Source organism: Neomonachus schauinslandi, chromosome 5, assembly GCF_002201575.2.
Source record: "Neomonachus schauinslandi chromosome 5, ASM220157v2, whole genome shotgun sequence".
Lineage (NCBI taxonomy): Eukaryota > Metazoa > Chordata > Mammalia > Carnivora > Phocidae > Neomonachus > Neomonachus schauinslandi.
The window spans coordinates 107,761,377-107,774,229 of record NC_058407.1 but is presented as its reverse complement, the minus strand read 5'-3'; the positions used below and the strand labels follow the sequence as shown (position 1 = coordinate 107,774,229).

Below are 12,853 nucleotides of genomic sequence, written 5' to 3'. Positions count from 1 at the left end.
GAAAGAAAGAAAGAAAGAAAGAAAGAAAGAAAGAAAGAAAGAAAGAAGGAAGGAAGGAAGGAAGGAAGGAAGGAGGAAGGAAGGAAGGAAGGAAAGAAGGAAGGAAGGAAGGAAGGAAAGGAAGGAAGAAAGAAAACTGAGAAGGTTCCAATTCCACCATACTCCACCTCACATCATGATATAGCAAATAGTTATTGAAGACTTACTGTGTGCCAGGCACTGTTATAAGCACTTAACATGTATTAATTCACTCGACTGGCTTCCCCTTCATACTGGCTTCCCCGGTTATGTGCTGGAACTGGCTTGCACCAGCTCACAAGAACCCATCGCACATGTCTCTTTAGGACTACACAAGTACACAAGTCTGTGTACAGTGACATCACATGGGTAGTTTGAAACTGGTCACAGTGGGAATATTTACACGACAGGAATTGGTAAATATTACAGATGAGGTCTTGAACCACCCCCTTTCAAGATCCAGTCATTCAGCATTGACCAGCACACCACTGTTAGTGACTCCTGATTATTCTGAATTTTTGAACTATTATATTATACACAGACATGGTCACGACTCTCAGATCAGGATTTAGTAGACATGAGCTTACTAAAATGTAATGGCACCTTATCTTTGGGAATAATGTTATTACTTGAGTATGTTTTACGTTGAGTTTCTTAAAAATATCTTTTAGAGAAATTTAAGTATTGTCAAAAAGCAAAAAAAAAAAAAAAAATAAAACAAAACAAACGAAAATAAAATGAAAGAGAAAACAAATCTCTAGGTTGTCTAGGTGACTGACATTGTAAAATCACCATACAGAATATCGTCAACAACAACAACAGCAAACTCCCTGTTTCCTAGCAGTCACTGAACACTATTAATGGAAACTTTCATACAAGATTAAGAAGTCAATATAATGCCCTGAAGCACAGAACAAGGATTAAATTGGAATCGGCATAATTCTATTACACTGTAGTGTATGCTGATTATTTGGAAATTGATCGATGAATATATGCTAATTCTCTACGCACCAGAATGTTGAACTAACCAGATGACCTCATTTCCCTGCGCACAAAACACTAGTTTTACCGCACCAACTCAATAGGTTGTTAAGCACCTCCTACAGGTGGGAAACTTTTCATATCATTCTGGTCTTCCCTAAAAGGGCTATGTGTTTGCAAATAGAACACTTTTAATAATGAATGTCCCTGCACAATAATGTTTATATCCAACGGAACTTGTAACCTATTTACATTGTATACAGTTATATCAAACTGACCCATTTTAAAACTTTGGAAAACATATCAGTCCCTGAGAAACACTTTGGAACTGAGATTTAAGTAGATTGTTTTCCTTTGCTAAAACTATTTCTATATCCAAACTTCATTAAAGATAGATATTCAGGTTCAAGTATCTGCAGAATATAACCTGTGCAGGTTGGCAGAATGGGGTAATGTGGGCAAGACAGAGACAGGTGGTCTGCTTGGTGTCCAGAGAGAAGAGCAAACCTGGATCTGAGTGGACTGCTTGCGCCTGCAAAGTTAAAATACGTTTTCCATACTGTGCAAAGCAAAACCTGCACAACTAGTACTTTCATATAAAGTGAGGAAATATAATTTAGGCTGTCTCTATAGTGAGAATGTTTTCATAATAATAATGAAATCTGACATAAATTGATGCTTAGTTACTTAACAGTAGAAGGAGTTAGCAAAACTAAAGCTGATGGATGAAATATCAATTTATATTTGAGCCCCATTGTATTCACTGTGCATTAACAATTTTTTTTGCATTTTCCATTAAGACTTGCAATCATTAATCTACTAAAAAAAACCCTCATCTGACTTATACTATATGCCTCATTTTCATTCAATGACAATTTGTTTTTGTCATGTCAAACTCAATAAGATACAGTCCTTAAATCACAAAATGTGTCACAGATTTGTTAAAAAATATCCAACCTCACCATCTGTTGATGCTATATATGCTAGTAACCCACAATATTTAATAAAAACTCAAGCGAAAGTTTGGGTTTCCATTCTTCCTCTTTTCAGGGGAAAACAAAGAGAAAAAGAAGCACATAGGCACATTTCTTAACAAAAGAGTTCTGAAACCAAAAGTGTTAACAGGAAAAAGAATATGAGGGATTATACATTTCAACATAATATTCCTAGTTTGGGGAACTCAGAAATCGCTTACCATAATTTAATTTCCATACCATTGACATATGATCTGGCCTAGATTAGAATCCCTCCTGGATTCATTTATACCCCATACTGTACACACTGACTTTCCCCCTTAGACATCCATGACCACGAGATGGCGGTGTGGTGCCCTGTTCAAATACTTTCTCACTTACTTGCAGTCTCTGTCCTCCAAATCAAAGTGAGGGTTGAAGTTGATCATAATTCTCTGGTATGGGTCGGGAGCCTTAATCAGCCATTCACATTTTTCACTTGGATGATAAGAATGAGGATAACCAGGAGATGTAAGGTACCCAGGGCTTTCAATTTTTATCGTATCGCCACACTTATCTGTAATAAAAATAACATTTTGGTAAATCTTCCCCTGACAACCACTTAGGTATTCTAGCTTTATATATAAATTACTGGTTATTATTCCATAACTTTTTAGGGGGAACTCCCCGTGGGTCCTTCAGGTGGCACTGATAAAACCCCACCGCCAAGGAATACTCTTTGATCCCAGGAAGGTTAGGTCAGGAGAAAAGTAGACTGAGATCTGACAGGACTCCACCCTTACCCCCCACAAAGTTCCTTCCCAAGAAAAAGGTCTTCTAGCGTTAAAAACATTAAGTCCTCTCAATGGATGTTAACATGGTCCCCAGGGAGCTCCTGCTAGACTTAATTATCCCCCCCAAGAAGTGTAATCGCATTAAGTAGCAAGTTCTGAGTGGAAGGTGACTAAAAGAAGCTATTCGACCCCTTGTGTGGCTTTTTGATGATAAGCCTGGTCTATGTCATTGATCAGTGGGGATTGTCATCCAAGACTTCGATTGGCTTAAAGCCAAACCTTTTGTGTTGTTGTTTTATCTGCCCATAAATCTAAGTGATTTTGAGTTATCTCTGCTCTGGAGATCCAGATCAACAAAGAACAAAGTGTATCTGGTGAAGCAGAAATAATTCTGCTCTACTGCTCCAAGTAAAGTTGTTCAGTCTTAGAGACCAGATCAAAGCAACTGGGCAGAAAGAAAAATAAATAGCCACATAGCATTAATTCTAATTACTTAGATGTTGGGGAAAAACAACAACAACAACAACAACAACCCACCACACCAAGGTCTGGATACCACATATGGTAAGCCACAGTCTCACATTCTGGGAAAGGTGAGCTAACTAGTTTTGAGCCTTCATTTCAAAAAACCCAAATGCTGAAGTGATTCACTGAGAGCCAAATAAACCAGTCACTGGGCTGCTTTATTGTTCAGTGTAGATTCTCATTGTCACTTTTTATGATGAATTTCATGCTGGAAAGTCTCAGCCCGAAATGCTGCCACATTTACTGATGCTTAATTTTAAGCAATAAAAATTTGGTGCATAAACTATGTAAGAGGAATAGGTATGAAAGCAGTGAAATATATAAACCTATCAATCACAAATTTTCAGTAATGGTATATATAGATTTTAATATTGCATCTAATAGATTCCCTGTGGAAAGAGAATGGCATTCTTTGCTCTCAGCATGAATTTATAAATCTACAGAATTTTATTACAGGAAAACCAGGTCAAATGGAAATGAAAGATGAAGTGCACATCAAAAATGCATAAAGCTACATGCATTACAGAAATCATTTCTCATAAATTAAAAAGAAGACAATATAAATCATATTGTTTTTCTCAATTGCTAGATATTTCTGACCATGTTTCTTAGACTGGGGGTACCCTTATACTGGTTTCCTTTGCCTTAGCTTTTAAAGGCTTAAGGTTTGCCAAGAAGAAATGTTGCAACTGGAGTTCGGAATCTCAACTAATGATTATATTGGACTCTGTTATGTGATTCTACTGAGGCTCTTCCATTATTTTAAATGTGCAGAAAACTTGGAAAGTGACCCCATCTCATTAAGTCTCCTCCAGCTCTATACAAACATCATGGCAGTGTCTGGCATCCGTTAGAGGAGTGAAATAAAACAGTACTGCTTCTAGTCACTCCACAGAGTCACTTCAGAAGACATTTAGGTGGACTCGGTACCACACCAGAGCTCTTTAATCTGTGACTTCTGAGAAAGTGACAGTGTAATAAGATAATGTGGACTGCTAGACTCCCTGGCTCTGTTAAATCTCTCTAACAGTTGATTAAGAAAGAGCAATTTCTAATGACTCTGGACCATTAGACCTAAATAAGGTTAATGAATTAATTTAGCAGACACTGGTACTCCGAGGAGGTGGACATGGCTTTAAGAGGTCTGCTGTGTTATAGAGGCATTTACTGACTCTGGTCACTGCAAGCATAGCAACATGGCTTTAACCAGTCACGCTCATAGACTGAGGCTCAGGTTCTCAGGATTCCCTAGATTTCTGCTAAGAAAATTTAAAAATATATTTCACATATATATACATTTGTGTATACATTCACATACACACACATATACATGGAGTTCACAACCTAAAGTCTGGAAGTTATTTGCATTAGGTTTCAAATCCATCCTGTGAACATCTTGACTATGGATTTAATCTCAGGAGTTGTAGAGGGCAGAGGTTGGGTTACTGTAATTTCTAAAGTCTAACCACTTGACCTCTTTCAATTGGAGGAGAATGTTATCCTTTGCCAGATTATAGAAAGATGCCACCAACTCAGGTTCATTAATAAATTGAACTCCACATTCACAGTGTGTGTGTGTGTGTGTGTGTGTGTGTGTTGCCTCTAAGCATATCTTTTAGAACACCGCTTGGTAGCTGTTGGGGGGAAATCTATTGCTTCAATCATAAAACCTCCAAAAAAGCATATTAAAGAGATTAACTTCCATCATAAAGACGTGATTTAAATTCCTCTTGGTATGAACCCCTCCACTTGTGGTCCCTTATTAAAACAATATACCACAGTAAGTAGTGGGTGTTCTTTTCTTCTAATTACTTTGATTGAAATCTAAGTCAGACAAAAGTAAATATTTGATAATTAGTTAATAATAATTGCTGCAGACTTACTGTAAAGATAATTTCATACTCTTGCCTTCACCTACTTTAAAGCCTAAGTTAAACATGCCTACAACCAGATCACATTTTAAAATACATTATTTAGGTTAGGGGATACTGTTTATAACCCAGCATTCTTTCATTTACTTAACAGTTAGTGGTTTTAAAAGCTAAGTGGAAGCTGCAACTAGGTTAGGGATTTTCAGATATCCTGGTGTCTTACACTGTATATATCAGATTCCTTTATTGACACTATGTAACTTTCATTCATACTACAGACACATTAGGGGCGATTTGCAAAGGCGGAGGAGGGAGTTCCAGCAACCAAAAAATCCGCTATCTCTTGCAGGCACCCACCCGAGGAAACGGTTTCGAAGAGCTGCAGAAGAACCCGGAAGTTCTCCTGGTAAAGTGTTCATTAACTTTCAACAGCCATCAAATTTTTGAAAGGGAGTCTCATCTAATTGCCTTTGGGAGGAAACATTATTAAGATAATTGGTGTGCTGATCATAGAAGGTAGGCAGCTCTGCCGTGTAACAGAGGCAGGAAAACCCCCATAACCAAACAAGCAACTTCAGAAAGGAGGCAGTGGACTTGAAATCTTCCTGCCCTAAACCGACTATCTTACTTCTTTATTTCTCCTCCTGGACAAAAGTTTCCTTCGCCCACGAGGTGGCTATTGCCGGTTCGCCCCGGCAGCTCTGCGTGAGTCCCGCGGCTGGGGCGGGAAGCCAAACCCCGGCCGGACGCGGGCAACCGGTGAGCCCCGGCGCCGCGCTGTCACACGCGTCTCCGCCTGTCACTTACCGTTGCGAAAAGCGCTGACCGGGGCGAGGGCGACGGCGAGCGCGGCGCAGAGGAGCAGCAGCCCCCTCTCCATTCTCCCTTCGCCGGATCCCCAGGCAGAAGCGGGAGAACGAGAACGTGCGGGGAAAATAGAGCAAAGGGGGAATCTAAACAATCTGAAGAGCTTCAACTCCGCCTAGAGCTGTAAAATCCTCAGTCCGTCTTGGAGAAAAGAGGGCAGCGAGGCAATGCCTTGATGCGAGAGAAATGCTTCTCTTTTTGTGTCTCAAGTCGCCTGCATCCTGTCATTTAGCTCCGGTTTCCTCTCTCTTTTCCCACACTTGTTCCTCTTCCAGGAGCCACTGCCCGGGCCATGTCTCAAAAAAAAAAGGAGGGGGGCTAGCTGAGGGAGGAGGGAGGTAGGGAAACACACCAAAGCCAATTTCCAGAAAGAAAAAAAAAAAAGATCCGACTTGTTTCTGGACCCGTTGGAGCCGAGGAGCTGGCGCCCAGGGGAGGTCCGGGGTGTCTGCGCGAAGGAGAGGAGCAAGCAATGAAAAGATGAGCGGGAGACAGAGGAGTTTCACCAACTGCACCCCCGCCTCCCCCACCTCCTCCGTCCTCCCCCTCCCCTTCTGGAGCCCTTCCCTCGCTTCCTCCCTCCCCTCTGCCGGCGCAGGCTCGCCAGTAATTGCCTGACAGGAGATTGGGAGGAACAAGTTTCCCTCCGTGTGCTTGCCCCGTCCGTCTGTCCTTCTCTCCCGGAGGCCCCGAAGGATCTCCGCGGGAAGGGAGGCGTTGGGGGTCTGCGCCCAGGGCGTGTGGGTGTGGGTGTGTGTTTGGAGAGGAGGCTGCGAGGTCGGTGCCAGCGACTGGGTCGGGCTAGCCTACCTCCGCTTGCTCGCTCAGGACCAGGGGGCGGGGGAGACCGGCAGCTCGCGGAGGATCTCCGGGATCCAGCCGCGGAGGAGTGCGGCGCGCCCGGGAGGTGGCTGCTGTTTCTCCCAACTCCGAATCCCCGGCCCGCGGCGGCGAGGAGCGCGGGGCCAGTCGCGTCACTCTCGCTGTGCCGGCCCGAGGCCCGGGGCAGAGAGCAGCAGGGCGCCCCTGACGCTCTGGGCCGGGACTGCGGAGACCCGGGAAAGCTAGGCTGGAGTGGGAGACGCACCACAGAGCCGAGCGAGGGTCGACAGCGTCGCTGCCGCGTAAAGCCGAGTCAGGCCATTCGATCGGGCGAGGCTGGGCTGCAGCCGCACTCGGCCTCTCTGCCGGGTAGCAGGGCGCGCTGCCGGGCGCCAGTCGTGCCCGGGTGCCCGCCGCACACCGAGGACTCCGTTGTTAACCGAGATTTGTTGCCCTCTCCTCCGGGACAGAGGGAACGCCGGAGGGTGGGAGGTGATGCGCCTCTCCAGCTAGGGGGCAGCCGTCGCCCGACCCCGCCCAGCCTCATGTCTCTATGGAGCCCAGGTGTTCCCGGGGTTGGCAATTAGGGGTCCAGTGGCCCCCGTTTCGGTGCCTCTCGGGGGAGGGAGAACAGTGGTGGGGGAGGAGGGCTTTTGGCAGGGCTCGCACGGTGCCCATCCCAGGCCACAGGCAGTTGTCACGCCAGTCCTCTAGCTCCTGTCCCACCCCCACCTCCCACGGCGGCGCGTCCTCACTGTGGGCTGGATACCCCCCAGTTCCACCCCCAAGGGCTTTCCGGGAACTGCTGCAGAAGGCCCCTGAGGATATGAATAGCAAAGACATTTCAGGGAACAAACAGGTTTCGGCCACCAATCTGGCCCTTGAGGGGGTAAATGCCCTCCCAAGGACCTCTTCCCAAGGAGTTTGTGGGGAAGGTGAAAAGGTCACTACACCTTCTGGGAATTGGCGTTTATGTACACACCCTGAAAGCAGAGCCTTATTCCTACCTGGCGCAAAGAGCTGGCACAAGACATGTAAGAATGTTGGCAAGGAGACTCTGGTCAAGGGTTTTGGCGGAAGAACTAGGGGCGGGACGGGAGAAGGGCAGCCCAAGGCGCGCGGGCCCGGCTGGGCGCGATAACGCGCGCCCCTTAGGGTGCCGGCCGGCTGGGCGCCGGGCGGAGGTGCACCCTCGGCGCCAGCGCTCGCCGCGCTCTCTCTCTGGGTCCAGCTTTTCCTTCGCCTGCCCGCGCGCGGGGAGCCCCCGCCTCCAAGCTGGAGACCCGGCCCCCTGTCGCGCCGAGAGCGGGCCCTGCCCCCGGGCTCCTCTTTTCCCTCACCAGTTTCCCGGGTCTTGGCTCTCGGACCCCCGGGAGGCGCTGGGTGGGGAGGTGGTACTTCGAGGCCGGGAATCAAATGCTTGGGTCGAGCGTAAGGGACAGTGGCGGGGCCGCGGGGAGCCCAGCGTCCGGGCCCCGGGCGGCGGGAGGGCGGGTGGGAGGGAGGCGAGACCCGGACGCCAGCCGCGCCCAGCGCAGACCCGGGGGAGCAAGCGCTGCTGAGGAAAGCCCCGGCGCTGGGCTCCGACGGGCGCACGTCGCCTCCTCCCCGTGTCCTCTCTGCCCCCAGCGCACCCCGCCAGTCCCAGTCCCTGCATCATCAGATTTGGGGTGACCCAGAGCGACCTCAGTCCAAGGCTCAGAGAGAGAGAGAGGAGCCTTTCAGAACTGGCGGGTTGACAGAGAAGGGGAATGGGGGTGTGTGCAGCGGTCAGGGCGTCCTCGAGTCACAAATACCCCGCCTTCTTCCTGGTGGGAACTAGGAGGCCACACTCGCTCCGGGGAGCCGTTTCTGACCGGACTGCGCCTCGGCGGGGTGAGCGAGCGGGCACACGCGGGAGACTTGAGCTGTATTGTTTTTATAAAATTGCCGCCAATCTCTCTTCCCCTTTCCGTGCTGAGTGTGCATTTCCCAGCCTGGACCCACCACGCTAACAAATAAGCCACCGGATCATGCACTCAGAGAGGGACTGCCCCCACTCCGCAACCTGGCTCTCTCTGGCTCCCTTTCCGCTCTTCCCGGGGAAGGGCTCCTCCAGTATGTCAACACGCAGAAAACCCCTGTCTCCTTTCTTGCTCACCGTCTGAGCACTTTCGCCAGGCTTTCTCCAACCAATAAGACATGCACTATGTACTGTGGAGGAAATATCAAGTTTAAGTTCTGCCTCTGATTTTTTTGGTCTTACCTGATCTGAGGCTTTTCTAGACTCCTTAGTTTCTCCACAGTACTGGGTAATGGAGCCCTACCACACTGATTGATAATTGCCAGCTAGTGGGTTTGTACAGAGCAAATCGTCCTTGTTAACAACCTCTTTCCTCTGCTGTTAGATTCCACTAAGTGCTGAAAAGGGTCAGTTTTAGATTTCTGCAATTCTCCAGCAACGGAGACAGACCGACCTTTATATGAGAATAAGTGATAGACAGAGGAAGAATTTGGCAGTGTTCCTAAGTTGATTTTATTTTGATCTTACGAACACATCACTCTTTCTGACATCACAAATCCCCAGACTAGATAGGACCTAGTTCCATTGAAGGGAAGATTCATGGAGCACACTTCCACAATGCCAGGCCTGGGCCTTGGGTGGGCAATACCCAGCCTCATAGACTCCCACGCAGGAGCTGCTGCAGGAATAAGGCACTCGGACCTCCTGAGCAGGGCTGAAATCTTTGCCCACTATTAAGAATAGACTGGGTGGTAAATGTTAGGTTCTTTTCATCAAGCTCTCATCAATTTGTCAGAAATAAGATGAGATCCATTGCTCCCAGAGGGCTATTTGAGCCACTAACTTCCTCAAAGTATTTCAGGTTGATGCAATATGGAGATTGAGGCTGGTATTTCAAAACTATATCAAGTCTAGTCAAGTTTTTTAAAGCATCAAACCCACATATTTCAGAAAAGCAATAAAACAACATATTTTTAGTAGGAGCTAACCTACATTTGAAATAGAAGAATGGAAGAAGTGAAACTGGGAAAAGATTAAAAATTTATAATTTACTATTACTTTATTTTTTAAGTTTATTTATTCTTAGTAATCTCTACACCCAGTGTGGGGTTCGGTGTCACAACCCCGCACGCAGAGCAAGAGTCACATGCTCTCATTCAGCCAGCCAGGAGCCCCTACTATTATTTTTAAAATTTCTACTAAAAATGACAGTTCTGCTGGGGCACCTGGGTGGCACAGTCGGTTAAGCCTCCCACTCTTGGTTTGGGCTAAGGTCCTGATCTCAGGGTTGGGAGATCGAGCCCCACGTGGGGCTTCCTGCTCAGCATGAGTCAGCTTGAGACTCTCTTTCCCTCTCCCTCTGCCCCTCCCCACATTCTCTCTCCTCTCGCTCTAAAATAAATAAATAAATCTCAAAAAAATTCTTCAAATATTGGAGAAAATACTACCATCTAACGTTTAAAACGAAGTTATCATGCGGAGTTTTTGTATTAAAGCACGTGCATTAATAAGATGCAGGAAGACAATGCTAAAATTTGAATAGTGTTAGTGGATTCAAAACATTTTTTGGTGTTAGAGGTTAGGGCTAGAATTTGAAAGCTGTGTATTTTTATTTGTCTGAAAGAACAATCTTAGATTATTCTGCCTTCACTTAATTACTTTTTAATTAGCAAAATTAAGATGATAATAACCAATAGAAACACTCATCAGACCAATAAAAACATCATTAGAGAGAACACATTCAAAATTTCCGTAGGACTGTTTTTAAATAGGAGAATCTATAAAATATAATTTGAGTAATTAAGCAGGGAAGTAGCTCTCTCTTAACATTTAATTACAGTTTTATAAAGAGAACTAAAATTTTAAGGAATTTTGAAAAAAATGAGTAAAAAATAATTTTAAAATTTAAAACAAAGACCAAAACAACCAATGAAAGAACACAAACCCACAGTTAAGAATTGTCAAATTTATCCTAACAGAATTTAGTTTTATTTTGTATTCTTATCAGATAACTTCAGGGGCTACATGGAGAATGGGTTATGAGTAGAACAAGGGAAGAAATGAAGAGACCAGTTAGGAAGTAACTATGGTATATCTAAATATGAACATGAGCAAGGATCGTAGCTGTGGAGGTTGGAAAAGGATGTATTTCTGGTGTATTTAGAAGGTATAATCAACAGGGCAGATGGTGAGATGGATATGCCAGTGAAGGAGAGGGTGTGGTCAAGGACAACCCCTAAGGTTCTGGCTTTCATAACCCGATGGGTGTTGGTGATAGCCTTTAAATAGGCAAGGGACACTAGCAGACTAGTGTGGAAGGAAGATCATGAGTCTGATCTGATCTAGGTTTAGTGTTTAGTATCTTTGAGACAATCAAATGTAGAAGGACTACAGAAGAGTGGTTTGGATAGGAGATATAAATTTGTGTGTTGCTGATATGTAGTAATATATCATGATATCACAATACAGTAACTATAATAAATTAGTAATCAAAGTGGAAGGAATGGATGAAATTGCTAAGGAAATTGGAAAAAGAGGCCAAGACAGAATGATGAAGAACATTTCAAGGCTGGATTGTCAGGATGACTCAACAAAAGATCTTGAGAATGAGCAGCTGGAGAGGTAGGAGGAAAACCAGGAGAGTATATTGTCATAAAAGTCAAGTAGAAGGGAGATTTCTAAAAGGAAGTGCTAGACAAATGAGTTGAATACTGTTCAGAGTCCTAGCTGGATGAGGACTGAAATCCAATTGGATATAGTGCCAGATGGTTACTGAGAAGGACTTTAATAAGAGCCTTTTCAGTGGAGTGATGGAAAGACAGGGCTAGAGGCCAGAATGGAGTGGACTAGTGAGTGAGGGGAAGGTAAGGGAATAGGGACAAGGAACAAAGATAATTCTCTCTGAAAGTTTCTACTGAAGGTGGGGGAGACAGACAATAGATCTGGAAGGAAGAGGTGTGGAGGGAGGTTGGTTCTTTTTCTTTTTTGTTTGCTTTTAAGATGGGTGCCCTTGAACATTCTTGAATGCTAATGGGTAGAATCTAGTATTGGAGAAGGTATTGAAAATAAGTCACAGAAAAGATAATGAGGATGTAAATTGCTTGAGAAGGCAGGAGGGGATATAGTATAGAGGCCAGAAGGGCAGACTTACCCTAGATTGGAAGTGGGACAGCTCCTCTGTCATAACTGTGTAGGGAAAGAGGAGCTGATGAGTATAATTGCAAGCAAGTTTGCCCTTCTGGGAGGGGGGTGGTTTCTCCCTACTGTCTTCCATTTTCTCCTGTCTCATGTAATAAGAGGGACAGGGGGAGATATTGAAAGTTTCCGGAGAGGAATGTAATTGAAATGAAGAGCAGACTGACCAGAGAAGCTGTTGCTATTGTTTCGATAATTTGGTAGGCTGCAAATTTGGGCTAGGAACACATTTTCCTAGAAAAATGGGCTAATATTTCATGGAACAAAGTTTGCTTAACTCCTCCTAAAGTAGTAATAGAATATTAATGGTATTATTTCAGTTTTGTGACTCAACGTAGGTGCTCAATAATCCTTGAAGAAAATGGAATTTTTCTATTATTTATAACAAATTAATGTACAGGAAAGTGTCACTCCCAACAACTCTTTGCAATAGTGTCTTCCACTCCCACCCAATCTCTTCTTTGTCCTTTATCTTTCTAGAGATGACCCAAGAAGAATTTTAAATGGTCATTCACCCCCTATACCAGACATCCACAGACTTGCTTGTTTGGATATTCCATATTAAATAACCTAAAATGTTTCTTCAATTTTGTAAAGTCAAGATTCAACAACATTGCACACACTTTTTGTAAATACATATGTGATTGTTTTGCTTGCTATGAGTTGTTCTACAATTTCCCGCCTATCAAGTTCAATCAAGTGTATTGGGTAGACTACTTGTCAGTGGACATCATTTTCAACAAAGCCTACTTCCTTTAGTTTATTATGCTAAACCATCAGATTGTCAAAGTGCCTTGCCTCCTATGTAAGAAGTGATAAATTAAT

The 12,853-nt window shown here is 44.6% G+C and overlaps 1 protein-coding gene across 1 annotated transcript in view; it reads right to left on the bottom strand.

Moving 5' to 3' along the window:
- Nucleotides 1–6,295, bottom strand: part of NRP1 (neuropilin 1) — a 137,181-nt gene extending 130,886 nt beyond the window's left edge. The window contains 2 exon segments of the mRNA XM_021686025.2: nt 2,355–2,529; nt 5,950–6,295. Coding sequence (XP_021541700.1) covers nt 2,355–2,529; nt 5,950–6,022 — 248 coding nt within the window. The 5' untranslated portion in view covers nt 6,023–6,295.
- Between the last annotated feature and the right edge of the window lie 6,558 nt (nt 6,296–12,853).